At 50.1% G+C, this 20,351-nt stretch overlaps 1 protein-coding gene across 12 annotated transcripts in view; it reads left to right on the top strand.

The window, feature by feature from the left end:
* Positions 1–20,351, top strand: part of Kif1a (kinesin family member 1A) — an 86,585-nt gene that overhangs the window by 13,426 nt on the left and 52,808 nt on the right. For all 12 annotated transcript variants that reach the window (NM_001110315.2, NM_008440.4, NM_001294149.1 and 9 more), the window contains 10 exons: positions 6,134–6,298; positions 9,777–9,853; positions 10,747–10,926; positions 11,507–11,572; positions 12,285–12,463; positions 13,547–13,658; positions 14,729–14,806; positions 15,510–15,575; positions 16,289–16,306; positions 20,054–20,129. In NM_001110315.2, coding sequence (NP_001103785.1) covers positions 6,193–6,298; positions 9,777–9,853; positions 10,747–10,926; positions 11,507–11,572; positions 12,285–12,463; positions 13,547–13,658; positions 14,729–14,806; positions 15,510–15,575; positions 16,289–16,306; positions 20,054–20,129 — 958 coding nt within the window. In that variant the 5' untranslated portion in view covers positions 6,134–6,192. Of the gene's footprint in view, positions 1–6,133; positions 6,299–9,776; positions 9,854–10,746; positions 10,927–11,506; positions 11,573–12,284; positions 12,464–13,546; positions 13,659–14,728; positions 14,807–15,509; positions 15,576–16,288; positions 16,307–20,053; positions 20,130–20,351 lie in introns of those variants that run through there.

The following is a 20,351-nucleotide window of genomic DNA, read 5'->3' as shown; positions in this document are numbered from 1 at the left end:
CTCGGCGGTTGAGAGCTCATGCTGTTCTTGCAGAGGTTCACTTCCCAGCACAACGCGATGCTTTACAGCCACCCATAACTCCAATTTTTCTTCCAAGCACTAGGAAGATAATATACCACAGTCAAATGATATTATTTGCTCGCAGAGGTCAGAAGAGGGCACCGGATTCTCTGGAATTGGAGTTATGGATGGCTCTGAAGGGCAAAGTGTGCTGCTGGGAACTGAGCCTCTGTGAGAGCAGCAGGTGCTCTCAACCACAGAGCGGCTTCTCCATCCTCATCACTGTACAATGCAATGCTGGGGACAGTTCTACCACGGAAATTACAAAACACTGGTGGAAGGCATTCTGTTAAAATATTCATAACTTCTGAAAAAATTTAGATCCATTGTAATCCCCATCTAAATGCCATTGACAATTGGAGTGGTTGTAGATGCTGGCAGTCCCAGTATTTGGGAGGTGGAAGCAAGAGGTTTAAGATACTGTTCAAGGTCATCTTCAGCTACTTAGCAAGTTTGGGGCCAGCAAGGGTTACAAGAGACCCTGCCTCAAAAACAAACAAAATCAATGCACCAATGATATTCTTCAAAGAAAAAAATAGTGCTTATTTACATGGAACCAAAGTAAACCCCAAATATTCAAGACTATCTTGAGCAAAAAGGACAAAGCAGGAGGGATTATAATACCTTAGTTCAAAGTGTACTTCATATCTGTTGTGATCCAAACCGCATGACAGCAACATATACCCAGATGCACAAGCAAACGGAACAGGATGCAGAGCTAGAAGTGAGCCCTGTGTCTGCAGCCAACTGCTTTGGACAAGGGTGTAAGGACAACCACACACTGGGCTGAGAATGGGGGGTACACGTCTTTAATCCCAGCACTTGGGAGACAGAGACAAGCAGATCTCTGTGGGTTTGAAGACAGCCTTGTCTACATAGTGAGTTCCAGGGCTGCTAGGGCTATCTAGAGAGACCCTATCTCAAAATAAATAAAAACAAACAACCCAAAATTAAACCAGCCAACATCAAACCAACCAACCAAACAACCAACCAATCAACCTACCTACTGAACAAATAACCAACCAACCAACCAACCAACCAACCAACCAACCAATCAACCTACCTACTGAACAAATAACCAACCAACCAACCAAGCAACCAACCAACCAACCAACCAATCAACCTACCTACTGAACAAATAACCAACCAACCAACCAAGCAACCAACCAAACAACCAACCAATCAACTAATCAACCTACCAAACAAACAACTAATCCAACCAACCAATTAACCAAAGAAACATGCTAACAAACAAGCAAACAAAAAGAAAACCAAAAAGAATACACACACAGGGAAAGGACAGTCTTTCATAAGTGGTGGGTGCTTAGACAATTGGCTGTCCGGTGCAGAAGAATGAAGATAGACCCCATCTCTCACTCAGTACAAATAGCTCCAACAGGTTAAGTGCTTATATGGAAGATCTGTCATGTAACTATCCTGATGACATAGGAGGAGTGTTCCTCCACATTACAATCAGCAAGGAGCTTTTAGAAAAGACCTCAAAGTATAGAATGCAAAGGCAAGGCTAGGCAAATGGGAGTCTTTTGGCTGCTGTACAGTGAGAGCAACCAGGAACAGCCACGCGACAGAGCAGGCATCCGCGAGTGGCTCTGTCGGCGGCAGCTTCCAAGACTCATGGCTGTGCTAAGCATTGCTTGTCTGTTGTCTCTGGGCTGCAGTTCTGGAGTCTGGAAGGCCTTGCTGAGGTGTGCTTATTGTCTGAGGCAGGCCTGTTTTCTGGCACTTCTTGCTATGTCCTCATATGGGGGATGGAAACTGGGTTCTCTCTCTGGCCTCCTTTGTAAGTGAGCCAGGCCACCATAGAGGCCTCACTCTCCTGACTCAAGTACTTTCCAGGCACTCCCATACTTTGGAGTTTGGGGTCTCAATACACAAACCTGAGAGGGACATTCAGGCTAAGCCTCCCACCCCACCTGACCTCTGACCTCTTTAGCTTTTGGATTCCCACTGCACACTTCCCACTGACTTCCACGTTGTTGCTTGCTCTGTTCATTTACGGCTCTGTCTAGTGTCTTCACCTGTCCATTTTATTCATCGCATTTTTTTTTCAGTTTGAGAATTTCCTTGTGATTCTTTATAGTTTCCAAACTGGGGCTGGAGCCACGGATCCGAAGCTAGAGCACTTGTTTGCTCTCACAGAGAATCCAGGTTTCGTTCATAGCGCCCATGTGATGACTCATACTCCAGGTTGAGGGGATCTGATGCCCTCTTCTGGCCTTATGGGCACAGGCAAAACACTTGTGCACATAGACAGTTTTTTGAACTTCAAACAGAAAACTAATTTTTTGATGAAATTCTTCCCCTCATTGACATCCTGTCTCCTTTACTGTATGATTTAAATATGCTGGTCACGATTATCTTAAAGTCTATGTTGATAATTCCTAGGTCTGTATAGTGGTACGATGTACAGGTTTTTCCCTTCTTTTGAAATCTTGGTTTTCTTCTTCATATCCCTTTATGCCCTGCGACTTTTTATTGTAATGACATTTCCAGACTCTTAAAAATATTGATTTATTTTTTATTTTATGTGTATAAGTATTTTGCCTGCATATCTATATATGTGGGCACCATAGGCTTGCCTGGAACCCTTGGAGGATACCAGAAGAAGGCATTAGAACCTCTGGAACTGGAATTACCTATGACTTTGAGATACTGGGTGGGTGTTGGGAACTGAATCCAGGTCCTCTGTGAGTGCAGCAAGCTGTTTAAACTGCTGAGCCATCTCTCCAGCCACAAGCCTTGTGACTTTTGATATGAGGGCTTATGTTACTGAGATGGCATCCACACCCTAACATTGCTGTGGCCCACTGCAGATGGTTCATCTCTTCTAGAAGCTTCAGTCTCAGATCAGTTGAGGCCAGGTAGTTGCAGTTCTCACTGATGGGGCCTTGTCTGCTGGGCTCTGCTGTATATCTGTGGGCCTCCAAGGCTGGCTTCCACGGCCCCTGTAGTCTGCAGCGCTTGCCTAACCCCGTGGAAGTCTTTGACTTTCAGATGCTCTTGGGTTGAGCTCTTACATTCTACACCTTGGGTTCAGGACTTGCCGGATGTTTTCCGGGTAGAGGTGCCTGTGTGTCCACCTTGTCATTCCATGTCCTCTGAGATCTTGGCTTCCTGATTGTTTCTCAACCACAGCACTGCAGGCTTTTCTGTCACTCAGCAACAGCTCTCTGTCTGGAAAGACTCCAGTCTTTCAGCCTCTTACCACCGCGTCCAGAATGCAAATGGGCCAGCAGCCAGCACTGATCAGTGTTTTCTGCCCTGCAGCCGGCCCCTGTAAGCCCCTGTCCTAGAATCCTGTTCCTCCCATTGCTTCAGTAACTTGCTGAAGATTTGAACATTTTATCTGCACCAGATACCCACCTGCTGGGGCAGGAATGCCAACTTCCTGACGGAGCATTTTGTTCGAGTGGAACAGCCTTGTGTGTTTGTGCTTCTAAAGGAAAGTTCCAGCTTATGGTTAAATGTGGCATAGCCAATCGTCCATACTAACCTTAATTTATTTTTCACTGCATGTATGCAAGTGTTTTGTCTGCATGTGTGTCTGTGTACCACATGTGTGCAGTGCTCATCCCATGAAGTCCAGTAAAGGACATTAGAGCAACAAATGATTGGAAGCTGCTGTGTGAGTTCTGGGACTCAAACCTGGGTTCTCTGATAGAGCAGCCAGTACTCTTAACTGCTATTCAGTCCCCTGAACTGATCTTGTAAAACATTGCTTGTGTGTGTGTGTGTGTGTGTGTGTGTGTGTGTGAGAGAGAGAGAGAGAGGGGGGGGGGAGGGGAAGTCAGTCCATGGACCTGCTCTTTCTACACAGAACACCCCTTATTTGGGTGTCAGCTTTAACTGTCAGGTTGGCACAGCCTAGACCAGTGGTTCTCAACCTTCCTAATGCTGCGACCCTTTAATACAGTTCTTCATGTTGTGGTGACCCCAACCATAAAATTATTTTTGTTGCTACTTCATAACGGTAATTTTGCTATAGTTAATGAATTGCAGTGTAAACATCTGTGTTTTCTAATGGCTTTGAGTGACCCCTGTGATAAGGTCGTTAGACTCCCAATGGAGTCACGACCCACAGATTGAAAACCACTGGCCTAGAGTCATCTGAGAGGAAAACCTGGATTGGGGAATCAGGTTGCCCATGGGCATGTCTGTGGGGAACTGTCTTGATTACTGTTTGACACAGGAAGGACCAGCCCATTGTGAGCCACACTACCCCTAGGCAGGTAGCCATGGACTTTATAGGAAAGCTAGCTGACCATGAACCTGCAGGTGACCCAAGCCAACAAACAGCATTCTGCATGGTTGCTGCTTCAGGTTCTCACCCTGCCTTCCCTCAATGATGGATGGAGGCCTGAAAGCATCAGACAATAAATTCTTCCCTCCCCAGTGCTGCTTTTGGTCTGTTTTAGCACAGCCACAGAAATAAAACTAGAACAGATCCGCAGCCAGCCTTTAAATGAGCACAGCTTTATGGTGTGTGTGATGGCTGGGGGTGGGGTGCGGCCCATTCTTTGTCCTCGTTTTTTTTTTTTTTTTTTTTTTTTTTTTTTTTCCCAAAAATCTTATCTTGCCAGATTTCACTGAAAATCCTGTTGGAGTATCTGGGTCACAGGAATCGAGCATCTGTGCAACTGAGTTTGAGGGGAATGAAAAGCTTATGACGTCATCTGTTCTCATAGACATTCTCTTCCTCTCTAATGATTTCCTCTTTCTGGGCCTGGGGTTATTCGGTCACAGGATACCACCTTGAAGGGCACAGGGTGTGCTGTGGCATACATGTGGCCTAGGACTGATGTCCCAGGGCTTCACGGGCTCGCCTGTGTCCACCTTCCTCCCTAGCTAGGATGTCAACACAAGGAGACATGGTCCGCCTGCCCTTCTTGGGTGCCCACGCATAGTCTTGGAGAAGGTGCTATCAGAGTGGCTGGCACTGTGCCTGGGGCTGGCTACAGGGCCTGGCATGAGGAGTGAGCTCAAGTCCAGCTCCCAGCAGTTTTCCTTCTCGGTGGATTTGTCTACCACAGTGGTAGGGAGATCTGCCGCTCTCCTGCAGCCTCTGAAAGAGCTGCTTACTGAGGTCCATCAAGCTGCAGTTCCAGCTTATGTATGGGGTCATTGGCTTCAACCCTACCCTGTCCACACCAGACTCACCCTCAGTCCAGGGTGAATCACAGCAGAGAAAGGCAGGACCAAGTTCAGACTGAGGCCTGTCGGTTTCTAACCTCTGCCTGAGGAACCCTGTAGGTGCATGGACCCCCACTTTCTTCTTTTTTTAAAATTCAGTTTAAAATGTTCTATACAGTATATTTGGGTTGTATTCTTTCTCCTTCCCCAGCTCCTCCCAGTTCTCCCCCTATTTCTACCCACCCAACTTCATATCCTTTCTCTTAAGAAACCAACACAGGGTAGGGGGAATGTCCAGGGAGTCCCCCACCTGCTCAGGGGGAAAAGGGAAGGGTGGTGGGAGGGGATGACAGGGAGGGGGACAGTGAGAAGGATGTAAACTGAATAAATAAAAAGATAAAATTAAATTAAAACAAACAAGAAACACACACACAAGTAAACAAAAACAAACAACAACAACACCGTCTGTTTTGTATTGGCCGACTATTCCTGAGTGTGCAGCCGGCCCTCCTGTGTGGTTGATATACCCAGTGTTACCCATGCTCAAAATCCACACAAATTTAACCAAGACAAAATCCCAGCATTGAGAAAGGGAAGTGGGCACAGAATCCAACTCGTAACCCAGAAGCCATTTTCAAATGACAGCTTCTGGGAGAGGGGAGACAGTTTTCTTCACCAGAGGGTCACCTTCTTCTTCTGGTGCTGTTGGACCCCTTACACTCAGCTTAGATTTGTGCTGTTAAAAATTAGTGCTTTTCTCACCTGTAGCTACCTGCTCCCAGTTCTGGGTCCTGTTGGTTGGTCACCACGTGGTCACTGGGGGGGAGGGGATTGAAGGGAGTGGAGAAGGGCACAGCCAGGCATCCTTTGACAGCCTCTTTGAACATTGCTCCTAATTTGTGTTTCTCTTTCCCTGCAACAGGTGACTCTGTCCTCTCTGGGGCAACTGCAGCTGCTGAACTACCAACCAACTCCACAGAAATGGCCGGGGCCTCTGTGAAGGTGGCGGTGCGTGTCCGCCCCTTCAACTCCCGGGAAATGAGCCGAGACTCCAAGTGCATCATTCAGATGTCTGGAAGCACCACCAGTAAGTACTGGTTGTCATGGCTACACCATCAACTGCTGATCACAACATAGGACCATGCCTACTAGCCAGACCCAAGAGCCAACCTAGTCTAGGTCCGAGAGTCCCGAGCCTTCCTCACCCACATGGTGTATGGGGGTCCCAGGGCTCACCATGACTCTACCACAGATGAGGGATTGTCAAAACAGAAATTTGTTCTCAGGTTCCGGAAGCCAGACATTCAAAATCCAGGCGTGGGCAGGGTGCTTCCCCTCCATTCAGGGGACCACGCCTGCTGCCTCTCCAAGCCCCTGGAGGTTGTCCCCTGCCTGGGCTTGTGGCCACATTGCTCTCACTTCTGCCTACATTGTCACATGTGGCCTCCCCGCTCTCTGTGTCCCTGTGTTCTGGTTGTTTGAGATGGATCCTCAGACTGTATCTTAAGCTGGATTAATGTCCACACTGTAGCCCAGGCTGTCCTTGAACTATTATGTCAGTTTCATATATTGTAATTCCAGGTTGGCCTGAGATGCAGACACATGCCACCATGCCTGGATGTATCGCTGTGTCCTCAGGTGGCCTCTTTACAAGGATATAAGGCACAAGTTAATTCAGTATGCCCCCACTTTAATCACGGTCTTTATAATCTCGTTTTCAAGCCTGCAGTCTCAGCTACTCAGGAGGCTGAGGCGGGAGTCTCATCTGATACTTGGTACTTGGGTACCATAGTGAGGGCTTGTCAAAGAAAAAAAGATGCGGTTTCCAGATAAGACCACACCCTAAGGTTTTAGAAATATGAATTGGGGGGTAGGATGGGGGTGGAAGCCAACACTATTTAACTTTGATTATAGCCTTTGGGTTCCAGCTCGCCACTTTGTTCTTTGTTATGGTTCTCATTTGGTCATGTCAGACTGTGACAAGTGGGAGGTGTGGTCTAATCTTGGGGATTATGAAGCAATAAACCAGGGGACAGCCCTTGCATAAAGCTGGGGACATAGACCTGCCCCCAAAAGTTCCATAAGCAGCAGGATTTGACTGAAGTCTCTGAAGCGCTTGTCTGCTTTCTTAATGAGATGTGACTGACAGACAGAGAGGTGGGCAGATCACAGTGGGAGGCTCCCTGGATTTTCCAAATCTGACAACCACACCCAGACTGAGGACAGAACTCAGCAGGACCATCTGCCTTGGCAGTCCCTCCATTCCTCCACTAGGGGAGCTGTTAGCCTTGCTTCTGACTCCCCAGGTTGGCTGCTCTCACTTTGGAGGTCCTCTGCAAATGGCCCAGTGTTTGAGTGGACTTTGCTGATGACAATCCACCTAAAAAAGCTTAAGTCTTAGGATAAGAACTGGTCATCACCTCTGTTCAGGGCTGTCTGGGCTTGGTGGTCATGTGAGCCTGGGACTCATGTGGGTTCTGCCCACTGCCTTCCACAAGCTTCTGCTGGTACAAATTGTACCCGATGGTTGGCACCAACAGTGACCTACGTGGTCCGCCCTCAGGGGGTCAGGTGATGACAGGACTCACGCGGTGCTCTATTGTTTCTTAGTTCACAGGCAGCTGCTGGAGTTGAGGGTCTCAGATGTATCTGTTTCTGCCTCTTTGGGTGACCACTGGGCCTATGGAGGGAGGAGGAGGACTTTGGGACCAGTATGAGTGCCCCAGGCACCTTTTGTTATTCTGTAATTGTCATCTGGGTGAATAGTGTTCTTTGCCTGAACCTTCCAGAACTAGCAGTCACGTCCTCAGTACATCTGTCTGTCTGTCGCTGACACAGCCAGCCTGGGCCAGTCAGTGGAGTTCATGGGCTTTATTTACGCTGTGTATCCTCACTATACAACGGGACAGGCTACACCTCTTGTGTTTATCTCTCCTTAAGCCATACTTTATACACAGAGGTCACGGAGATGATGTGGGCTCTGGGTCAGTCATGTCCCTCTGCAGGGACTCAAGGCAGGCTGATGATGGATCCCTGGGCCACTTTAAAGAGTCATCCCAGGATGTGCCCTGAACTGAATCCCAGAAGAGCCAAGGATAAAGAGCCAGGGAGGAAGGGACTCCACTGTACACTTGGCTTACTTGGGACTGACCTTAGTGGGTCATCTCTTTAGGCCTCAGTTTCCCGACCTATGCGAAGGAGTACTTGATGCTTGGTATTCCCTACGGTCCCAATCCAGGTCACTTCTGAACCCTCTAGCCACACAGAGAAACCTCTGGGGTCTGAAGGCAACTGGATCTGCTCAGCACACACAACCTTCTCTCTGCTGTGTCCCTGGCTGCAGGGGGACATTCTGATTCCGAGAAAAGTGCCCAATTAATTTCTTTCTCCCTGCCACTCTGCACACTGCCCCACCCCCACCTTTGTCTTTCCCACTGGGTGGCCACCCCTGTGCAGGCCCCACAGACCTTGTATTGTGCAGCTTCTCTTGAAAGAGCCTGGCTCCCAGGGGCCCAGCCCTGGTAAGGGGTTGAAGGGATGGAGTCTTTAATGAGCTGATCCAGGGGACTGGCTTCCAGGCCTGCATGGCCCCATTTCAACACCCTCCTGGTTCCACAGGACAGCCCATTGCTTTCTGGCCTAATGGGCTCCGCTTCTATGAGAAACGGACTGTTGGGGGAGGGGTTGTTGGCACAAACAGGCCTCTGCAGGTTGGCCTGGGGGCTGTGGTAGGACTGGTGCACTCTGGGAATCCAGGCCCTCTGGGCTATGTGAACTGTGCGGAGTCTCTTTCCCTCTCAGGAGCTTAGGCCCCATTTGCAAGATTGAGGAGACAGGTTGTTGGGAACAGGAGCAAACAGGGCCCAAGCCCAGAGTTCTATGCCAGGTGGGCCCCACAGTGGATTCTCTTATAGCTTGAAATGAAGATTGCCTGCTACCCCATCTCCTCTGAGCTTACACCCTTCCAATGTCCTGGGTGGGCCTCACTTCAGGGAGCTTAGGGTCGATGTGGGGTACGATGATGATGACTCCAATATCAGGACTCCATAAGAGTCAGGGAGGATGGGGACAAGCTCAGGCTTGTCCAGGAGTGAGGATGGGACCAGGGCAGGGAATTTGGGATTACATGGAGGACAAGATCCACAGTAGGATAGTGCACATGTCCCCCACAGATGCCCATATGAGCTGTGCAGGCATTAGAGTGCCTGCAAGAGATAGGACTTGGAATGTCACAGGGTGCCCTAGACTTTAACTGTTTTGGAGATACAAGTGTGCCAAGCAGGTCAGGTAGACCAGTAGGCTATAGAACCCTGACCTAGGGGAGCAGGGGCCTGCAGTATGACTGTCACCAGGAAACAGGTGTGGCCTGGTAGAACCCTCTGGCATCTGTGAGTCCATCCCAATGAGAGGGGCAAAGACTCCTGTGTGACTGCAAGTGGGTCTCTGGTCCCACCTAGTTTGGGGGTCTGTCTTGCCTGGGACCCTCTGAGGATTAGGGTGTAGTCTGGATAGTTGAGGTTTCACTGCATAGAACTAACCAGCTTTATTATCTGTGTCCCTTGCAGCTATTGTCAACCCCAAACAGCCCAAGGAGACACCCAAGAGCTTCAGCTTTGATTACTCCTACTGGTCACATACCTCGGTGAGCTGCATCTGGGGAGAGGCAGGCTGGTGTTGTGAAAACTAAACCAGCCTTGGTCTCGAGACCTCCTTAAGCTGCATGTTCCCCTATAAATGGGATGAAGACTCTGCCCTAATCACCTGAAGGGTCACTCTGAGTTGATCACCAACCTATAAGGATCAGATCCTTATGTGCACAGCTGTGACCTTCCACTGTGTCTTCTCCTCTTTCCAAACTCAGAAATCCCAAAGCTGAGCCCCGCCTGTAAGCTCCAGCATCCCCAAATGCTGAGAGATGTGGACTTTGGGCCCTTCCCTCCCCAGCCCCCACATCCAGTCCACATCAAGCCCTGCCCATGTTCCTTCCACCTCTCCCTGGATCCTTCTGGAAACATGCAGTCCATTCCCTCAATCTCCCTGGTCTTTGTCTCTCTGAATGTGGTCCCAGAATTCCCCAGTACTGTTCCCTGCTCAGTCCTTCCTCACAGTTACGCCCTTTGGCTCGACCATGCTGTTTCTCTGCCTGGGGAGTCCTCTGCCCTCGGGATAATGTCCTGATGCCACAGGTCATCCCAAAGGTCTCTCAGCCCCTGAGCCCTGCCTCCTTTTAATTCAAGTTATTGCTAAACCCACCACTGTCACATGAACCGGCTGGGTTGAGTTCTTACCTGGGAGTCTTCCAATATACTCCTCACTCTGCTGTGATCTCTTTGTCCTGCCCCTCCCCCACTCCTCAGCTACCCCCTGTCTCGAATTTGTGACTCAGAGAACCCCTCGGGAAGCTACCCCTGTCAGGATTAGTATGTACCATAGCACAGCTTTTCACCTCAAGGCCCTGTCCCAACTTGGGCTCTGAGGACTCAGGTGCAGTTTCAGAGCCCATACCCTCCTAAGCTACATCTCTTCTCTCTGCAGCCGGAGGACATCAACTATGCCTCTCAGAAGCAGGTCTACAGGGACATTGGGGAAGAGATGCTACAGCATGCCTTTGAGGGCTACAATGTGTGCATCTTTGCCTATGGGCAGACGGGGGCCGGCAAGTCCTACACCATGATGGGGAAACAGGAGAAGGACCAGCAAGGCATCATTCCACAGGCATGGCTGGGGCCTGGAAAGGAGTGGGAGGTGGCCTGAGAGGAGGAAGGGTAGGATAGGAGGGAGGGAAAATGGCTTGGGATGGGTTGCAGGAGGCCAGTCTTTGAAGGTACTCAGTGGTGGCATATACACAACATAAGGCACTGGCAGGATAGATGGTCTCTGTGGGAGCTGTGATGACTGGAGTCAGGTGACTGGTGGCCTAAGGTGTGACCACATTCTTAGGATACAGATGGCTCCTCAGAAGCCACTCAAAGTTTGACCGTTCCCAGCCCTTTTCTCCTCCTGGTAGGAGATCTCAGGGTCTGGGCAGCACTTGTCCTAGTCAGAGAAGGAGGAATGCTCAGAGGAGCGGTGGCCCCACCCTCTATGCAGATGAGGACAGGCAAACAGATAATCTAAGGAAGGGTAGATACTAACCAGGGCACTAGAGTAAGAAGACTGGATGCTTGCTTGGTTCAGGCCTTTACATTAGAATGTGCATTTTGGAGGGACCACGGGGGTCTGGTAAAACAGCACCCTGCCTGGGTACAAGGTCAGCAGCCCTCATCAGCTAATGTGTTTTCCTCCATCTCTGAAGCTCTGCGAAGACCTCTTCTCTCGAATCAACGACACCACCAACGACAACATGTCCTACTCTGTGGAGGTATGACGCCCTACCTGCCATCTGACTCTGAGTGTAGATCATGGGAGTTCGAAGTGTGGTTGGCATTGCTTTTCTGACCTAAAATGAGCATCTATTCCTGTCACTCATCCACACGATGACTGTCCTCATCCCCACGTGGGAATTGGTAGCTCAGGGCTCAGGGGTGATGGGAAGTTGACCCCTGGCAGGTGTTTGTGGTATAGCTACTTATTCCTTTCAGTACAGGAGCAGACACTACAGAGCCACAAAGCCTGGGCTATCCTGTGGCTGAGGTAGCCCCAGGGTAACCAACCACAAGGGCTTATGCTATGTGGCTAGTGTCAAGATGGCTCTCAGTGGGAGAGGACTGGGCAGATAAAAGTAGGCTGACCCTGGCTGAGTGTCCTTTGTGTACACTACCCCTCTGGGAACCACTGTCCTACCTTGGAGTCCCTGAGGGTGTAGCTTGGTCCTGTAGGTCAGTTACATGGAGAGAGAACTGGACATCTGGAGAAGGCTGACACTCACACTCATACAGAGCCCACAGTCTGGATTTCCTGTATGTCCTACCCAGAAATCAATCCTCTATTCTGCCATAGAACCCTGCCACAGAGCTCTGATGGTGCAGCCTAGCCTCACTTTGGGAGTCCTGATGGTACATCTCAGCCTCACTTTGGGGGTCCTGATGGTACAGCCCAGCCTCACTTGGGGTTCTGATGATGTTGCTCTGCAGGTCAGCTACATGGAGATTTACTGTGAGCGAGTCCGTGACCTCCTGAACCCCAAGAACAAAGGCAACCTGCGTGTGAGGGAGCACCCTCTGCTGGGGCCTTATGTGGAGGACCTCTCCAAGCTGGCTGTAACCTCCTACAATGACATCCAGGACCTCATGGACTCAGGGAACAAGGCCAGGTATGTGGGGTGACTTGTTCTCCTTAGCCACACTCTCCCCTCTTGCCCTGTCCTTATAGCACTACTAGCCTCACCTCATGATAAGTCAGTGTGGTGGCTCCCAAGAGGATAAAGGACCTCATGTGGCAGGCCACTGAGGACACATATCAGCTTGAGAGAGGCCTTGGTTTCCTCCTGCATGAGGGCTGCTCCTGGGCTGAGCATATGGGCTGTGTGGCTCTGTTACCTCAGCAACAGGACTCTGACAGCAATATCAATAGCTCCGAGGTAGTCTTTGTGCCCAAGGGCAGCTTTTCTGTCAAGCCTAGGTCTAGAAACTGTGAGGGTCATCATGGTGACCATAAGCAATCTACCCCCTTTTTTTAGCCTGGGACACTGGTCGCCATGATGGTCTTACTGACACATATTGGTAGCCCCAGATCGCTCAGGTGGCTGCCTTCAGCTCCTGAGGGTGTGTGCATGTGTGTCCCAAACTACCCCTAACAGCCCCTCAGACTTGTTTATAATAAAGCTCCGTAGTACATGTAAGACTGTGACCTTTGCATACCAGAGATAGGTTCTGAGCTGTTGCCATGAACCCCAACTTGGGAGATTCTATGAGGTTCTTGGCAGGTTGGGGCAGTGTTGAGACCAATCCCCCCACCCATCTCAGGCAGCCTCGGACTTTTTACCCTGAAGAGCCACTTATATGGTCCCTATTACCTCCTGTGGGCTTTGGCTACTGGGGACATGGTATGCTCTTTGGGTTCCCCAGAGTCACTGGAGGAACATTGAGATGGGTGATGGACACTTTCCCCTTCCAAGGGGTGTCCCCACATCAACGCCTGTGAGGATTTCTGTCCAGTTGGGTGATATTGATTCTCAGTAGCAGGAGGCATCTGAGACACCATTTCCCCCAATATGCATGACAGCATAATTGACAAACAGGTGGGAGTTGGGCTTGAGTTCTGGCAGGCAGTGTGGTCACACCCAGGTTGGAGAGTGAGTTCCAGTGACCTGGGTGAGCACCCTGGTACCTCTGGTAATGCTCAGACCTGACCCGGGGTAAGGGGCAGATAACCTCAAGCAGCTTCCTGCTCCCAGGACTGTGGCGGCCACAAACATGAATGAGACCAGCAGCCGTTCTCACGCAGTCTTCAACATCATCTTTACCCAGAAGCGCCATGATGCAGAGACCAACATCACCACAGAGAAAGTGAGTGTGTAGCGTGGTCTGGGGGAGCAGGTTCCACCTAGCACGTTAACTGTAGTTGGGCCAGGGGTGGAAGGTTACAGTGGTGTTTATGAGCCCCTGGTACAGACTAGCAGGGCAGGGTCTCTCACTATCCCTGGAAAGATGGGGTCCACACTGGGAACAGGACATGTGGTGGGTAGTGTCTTCTTCAGCACAGAGTAGCTATGCTGAGGGAGCATAGCCCTGGCATTCCCCACTTCAGATGCCCCTCCTACAAGTGACTCTTTGACACATTCAGGGGATCAGAACACGGCCTGGTTGTTGTTTCCTGGGGTCTTTATCTTAATCATTCGATCCTTGGGCTTCTGGAAGGATATCAGGGACATTCTGAGCCTCTTGTTAGTCTCTCTGTCCCTTTGCCCGAAGGTCACCCTATGCAACATTCTCTCAATCTCTTGGGGAAAGAGCTCTGTAGAGGAGCCAAGTAGGGTCCACATCAGTCACCGATAGTGTTGGGGACACCTGGCCCCGGTGTGATGCTCCCAACTATGTCCCCATGAAATAGTAACAGCCTTAAGAAGAGAAGTCTGGGGCCACTTGAGAGGACAGGTTTCACTGCCAGGGTTTCTCAGAGATGGTCCCTCTTGTGTCCAATATCTGGTCAGGAGAGGCTGTGCCTTCCTTGGGTCATGTGACTGACTACTTCTCTGCAGGGAGCCTGGCCAGGGCCCTGTGAGGCAGCCAACAGCTAAGGCCTTTTGTGGATCTGGGTTTATGTGATTAGATGTGATTAGAGACATCTTCGAAAATGGATGATAATACCTAATTGAGTCGACCTATGTTGCCAAGGAGGCAGGGCCATGGGCCATGTGCACAGCTTCTGAAGAGGTGCTTAACTGGGATAGAACATTTAAAAAGCTGTGAACAGAGATGAAGAAGGAAACTGGGGCCATCAAAGATGGAAGGATACGAAGGAAGGGTGTGTCTATAGCTCTTCAAGTAGCTAACGAGACTGTCCCCAGAGGGGCTGCAGCAGCCTCACTTCAGGGGCTTGCAGCAGGAGATTGTATTTGATGCATCTGTCATTTCAGGTGAGCAAAATCAGCCTGGTGGACCTGGCAGGCAGTGAACGAGCCGACTCCACAGGAGCCAAGGGCACGCGACTCAAGGTAGGGCCAGGCTATCACAGCCAGAAAGAGCAGTGAGGCCCAGAGGCCCAGAGGCCCAGTGTCCAAGCAAATGCTGCTCCAGAGAGGGCTGGACAGGAAGTCTGTTTGGGGACAGAGCAAGATTGGGTTACCACCAAAGGCAAGCCTAAACAGGATGGGGGTGGGTGGGTACATGGGCGTTCTTTGGCGTTCAGTAGACAGAATACCAATCTTCATACTCCAGATCTTGTAAATGAGGACAGACACCATAGTGTCCTTCACACTCCATACTTTCTGCTTCCCACACCAGAGGAGATGGGCTGTGGAGTGGCAGTGGGCTGAGCTGGCTAGCTTGTGTCCTTGAGGCCATAGCCTCTCCAGAAACAATTTAGCATGTCAGGAAGGAGTGTCCTTTTTTTTTTGCTTTTCGGAGTGTCCCACATCTTTGACTCATGTCGTACTGTGTCAATTGGAAAGGGCTTCTGTGATGTACGGTGTAGGGACGTGCGGGAGATTAACTAGGGTGCTGGTGGAGCTGAGCAGGAACACTGGACCTCTGACCAGCTACTTGGCCCAGAATCCTCTGTGCCTAGTGACCTCAGAGAGCAGTTTCAGGGCCTGGAGCCTCAGCCTCATGCCACACAGATCAATCCCCACGAGATCACGCTAGATCCAGAGACCTCAGGTGCCATCCACCATCCTGACCACCTTTCTCTACACACAGGAGGGGGCCAACATCAACAAGTCTTTGACCACCCTGGGAAAGGTCATCTCTGCTCTGGCTGAAATGGTGAGCTGGCTCCAGTCTCCTGGAGCAAAATTGGTGGGAGGGATTAGAGAGATGTAACCCTCACTGCCCCCACGGAGAAGCTGGACATCTTTCACACATGTTCTATGCTCTATCTTTGGAGAGGTAGCTGGGGTTCAAGGAAAAGCCCAGGCAGGATGGGGTGAGTGCCATCAAGCTGAACATGAGACAGCAATCCTTGTTAGAATGTCAATGTCCTCACCTTTAAGACAGGGATGATGTGCCCTCTTCACCACCGCATGTTAAGGGCAAACATGTTGGCTAGCATCCTTGTGGGTTGGGTAGCACAGTGGTTAGCTCTGACTGCTGTTGGTCTGGTACAGGCAGTCCTCTAGAGGGAGCCCACAGTCCTTGGAGGTGAAGAGCTGGGTTTGACATGACCTACAATGTCTACTCACCATGACACCCAGGGAAGGATTCTAGAGACTTTATCCTATTCTGGAATTCTTAAGAGGACACAAAGATTGCTGTGAGACACCAGTCTGAGCGGTCACACTCTTAACTTATTTGCCTGTCATGATAGGCTTAGGGTGGCCAGCTGTGTCTGAGCAAGTGAATGACAGATGCCTGGCAGGAGTTCAGGCTTCTGCCTACAATTAGTCCCTCAGGAGCCAGCCTGTCCTCTCTGCCTACCATACCCTTGGGCCCTAGCCTTGCTCCAGGTTCTCAGACTTGTTCTGTCCTTTCTTTTCCAGGACTCTGGACCCAACAAGGTAAGCTGATTTCTTTAGATTCAAGGGAGAGGGGTTGGAAGTGGGGTGCCCTTGACCCCAGCTCCCTACTATGCTAGTCTCAACCGGAAAGCCCACACCTCATTCATTTACTTAATGAAGAAACGGTGAATGTGTGCACTTCAGAGCTGGAATGTAGGTTAGCAGCCAGGTCTTGGGATGAACAACAAATCTGGCTCCAGAGTCAGGGAGGCACAACAAATAGAAACCTGAAAATATAGTTACAGATAGGGATAAATTTGTAACACAGGAAAAAAAAAATGCCCTTCAGTGGGGGCCTCAAAGTGAAAATCTTCCATCTGGATGGATAGAAAGCTTTATAGAGAGATGTGATTTCAGGCGGAAGACCTGAGGACTGGCAAGGAGCCAGCCGGGCAGTGGGTTTGGCATGGAGTTGGAAGGCTGGTGTGAGCCGTTGAGGTGGTAGTGTGCGTATGGTACTGCGGGGAACAATGCGGGACAATAGGAGAGGAGTGGGTGAAGCGTGTCAGATTATGTGAGCAAGTTTATGAGAAGGTAGGAGCTGTGTGGGGGAAAGAGGAGGAGCTGTGTAGGCAACTGTGAAATACTACACACGCGGCAGACTGCAGGAAGCGTGAGGAAGTGAGAGCGAATGAGGCTTACGCTGGGTGGAGAGATACAGAAAGCGGTGAGGAACCGTCTGAGGAACTGTGAGGGAAATGCCCGAGGCTCTTGGTGATAGATTCTGGCAGGGACTGACGAATCACGTGGATTTTGAGAAACTGTCTATGGGGGTGTGAGGCATTATGGGAAGACGGGATGGAATTGGGAAATAGTGGGGAGCTACGTGGCAGTTGTGTGAGGAGTCGTCAGAAGTGTGGGCTTTGTGGGACTGTGAGAAGTCTGCGAGCGGTTTTGAAACAGTAAAAGTTTTAAAGAAGCATACGCGTGTGCTGATTCCTTTCTCGTTGCTGTAACAAAATCCCCAACAACACCTTGAAAAAGGAAGCGGGCTGGAGAGTGTGGAGTGTGCTCAGAGTGTGGAGGTCCTTGTCAGCAAGCACGACGGAGTTTGACCCTAGAACCTTCATACTGAAAGCGAAGCCAATTTCCATAGATTGTCTTCTGACTGCCACATGTGTGTACATGAATGAATGGATGGATGGAGGTTTTTAAATGGAGAAAGGAAGGGTTGATTTTGGCTCACAAGTTGAGCATATGGTCCACCATGGCAGGGAAGAGATGATGGCTCACAGTCTGAGGATAGGTCCATTGTGACAGAGGACAGATGGTGGCAGGAACTTGGGAAGCAGACAGTAATGAACACCGCAGCTCAGCGGTCTCCTTTTCAGTCAGTCCAGGACCCCAGCCCTGTGAGTGGGATACAGCACTCACTTTTATGTCCAGTCTTCACACTTCATTTAGCTCAACTAGAAACTCTGTCACAGACGCACCCTGAGATTTGTCTTCTAGATGTTTCTAGATTCCTTTCAAGTTGATGGTATTAATGATCATGCTGTGGCCTGGGAGAAACTGAGGACCCAAGAGGTGAACTTTCTGAGGAGCTGTGAGAAACCAGGAAAGGGCATGAGGGCTCCTGAGGAAGTGTGCCCGGGCTCTTGAAGCTTTGTGGGAAGAACTTTGGGGAAATTAATTATGTGGGCAACTGGATGAGCACTGGGGAGCCGTGTAGAAATATGTGTGGGGAAACTATGTAAGAAACCGTGTGAAGAATTGTTTGAGAAAATATGAATGGTGGAACCGGTCGGGGGAGATGTTACTGACTGCATAATTGCTGTGTAAGGTGTGTGTGTATGGTGTGTGTGGTGTGTGTGTTTGTGTGTGTACACATGGTATGCGTGAAGTGTGTATGTGTGGTGTGTGTGTGGTATACAAGTTGTGTATGTGTGATATTTCTGTGTGGAATGTGTGCATGGTGTGTGCATGTGTAGTTTGGTGTGCATGAAGTGTGTGTATCTCTGTGTGTGCATATGGTTTATGTGTGTAGTGTGGTGTACATGAGGTGTGTGTATTTGTATGTGTGTATAGTGTGGTATGCATGAGGTGTGTGTATTTATATGTGTGCACATGGTGTGTATGATGTGTATAACTTATGGACACTGTGAAGACTGCATGTGAAAACTGAAAAATGGAGAACCATGTCGGGGATTCTGTGAGGGAACTGTTTGAGGTACAGTAAGAAGTTTTTTAGGGAAAAAGTTGTGTGAGAAACTGGGCATGGCTGGTGCATTGTGAGAACGGTGTGAGGAACCAGAATGGAGTGGTGCAGAACTCTGGGGACCTGTCCGGAGCTGCTTGAGGAATGGTGTGTTTAGCCGTGAGGGTTGAGTGAGGAGCCGGGCGACAGTAGAGGACCTCGTGGGAACAGTGACCAGCTGTGGGAGGGAGCATGATGGAAAGAAACTTCTAGGAATGGAGGGAGTTTTTAAGCATCTGGTCGAGGAACAGAACCTGAAGAGGAAGCAGCTGATGACGAGGAGACGCCACAGCGGTCTGAGGACCGATGCGAGGTCTTTGGTCCACACTCAGAATCTGGCAGACTGTGATTTAATAGGAGGCGGTGCTCCGTGAGACTTGATCTGGACCGTGCTCCGGCATGAATGGGGACTGGGAAGGAGATGACCTGGCACAACAGTCGGCAGAGTAGAAGACCAGTGTAGCAGTGACCCAGGCTTGAGGTGACAGAGAGAACGAGCAGAGAGTGGCGACCAGAGGATGGAATGAGAACCGTAGAGTCATGTGGGGTGGGGGGTGTGGGTGCTGGGCTCCTTGGCTGATGTGGCTGAGGAGTGAAGAGCGTATTCTTTGGAAACAAGAAGTACAACATATGACTGAGAGAGAGAGTTCAATTTCAGGAACTAGAAATTTAAAAAGCAAACCAGAATTTTTCTCCCCTCATACTAAGTTTCCAAAGGCAAAACGCAAAGGGCCTGATGAGAATGAGCTTGGGGGGAGGGGGGGAAGGGCCCTCCTACCTGTTGCTCATAGAGACATCAGTGCTGTAGTTCTGAAACCCACTTTGGCAGTGTGGCTTAAGCTACCCCTGGGAGGTAGTGGAGCTCGTCTTGAGGATTATCCTAAAGAACAATGAGCTGTGTCTGCTCCCGAGGAAATGTAACAACCCTTGAGATGTTATCTGTGGGCTTCCCTTAGAGTGGAGGCTCCAGGGCACAGGGGATGTGTTTGCTGGCCACATCAGATGCTCAACAAACAATTCTTAGAGAAATGCACAGTAAACTATGAGACACTGAACTAGTAACTTTGTATCCAGAGTTTACAAAGCTAACTCACTCACGGAGTGTCTGTAAGGAGCCAGGATCAGTCGTGTGGAGGATGTCCGTGATGGGAGGGGGGCACAGGGAGAGCAGATTACCAAGGGAGGGGCTCAGAGTTGACTCCTGAGGGACAGGAGGGGGTTCTGAGGGACAGGAGAGACTGGGTGGACTTGGGAGAGCGTCATTAGTGGCAAAGACTTTTCACCCTGCTCAAAGGGGTCTGTCCTGGCACACTTGCCAGGTGATGTCAGAATTCCTGGGCTTGAGTCCAGTTGAGTGGCCCAGACACAGCAGGATGGGTGAGGGAGAAGCCAGAAAGAAGTGTGAGTGCAGCCTTGAGACCAGCCCAGATAGGAGTTGCCTGGAGGTGGCACCCCAGGATTCAGGTGAAGTGTGGGGTGCCACTGAGAACATGGCACTTACCTCCTTTCCATTCCAGTAGACTCAGGGTTGACCTTGTGTGTCCCCACAGAACAAGAAAAAGAAGAAGACAGATTTCATCCCTTACCGAGACTCCGTATTGACATGGCTTCTCCGGGAAAACCTCGGTAAGCATGTGCCAATTCCCTGGTCGCTGGGTTCTGACTTTTACTCTCGGCTATGCAGGTCTCCTTGTGGGGAAAGAAACATTGCGCAGCCACAATGAGGCCTCTTGCCCTTTCTGGGCAAGTCCTAAGTAACCCTGGAAGGGACAGCGGGTTCCCAGTAGAGCCTGTTCATAGTACAGCCCTTCTGGAAGGTCAGGGGCAAAGGTGGGTGAACCAAAGCAA

Source organism: Mus musculus, chromosome 1 (genome assembly GCF_000001635.26).
Source record: "Mus musculus strain C57BL/6J chromosome 1, GRCm38.p6 C57BL/6J".
Classification (NCBI taxonomy): domain Eukaryota; kingdom Metazoa; phylum Chordata; class Mammalia; order Rodentia; family Muridae; genus Mus; species Mus musculus.
This window is presented reverse-complemented; position numbering and strand designations above follow the sequence as displayed.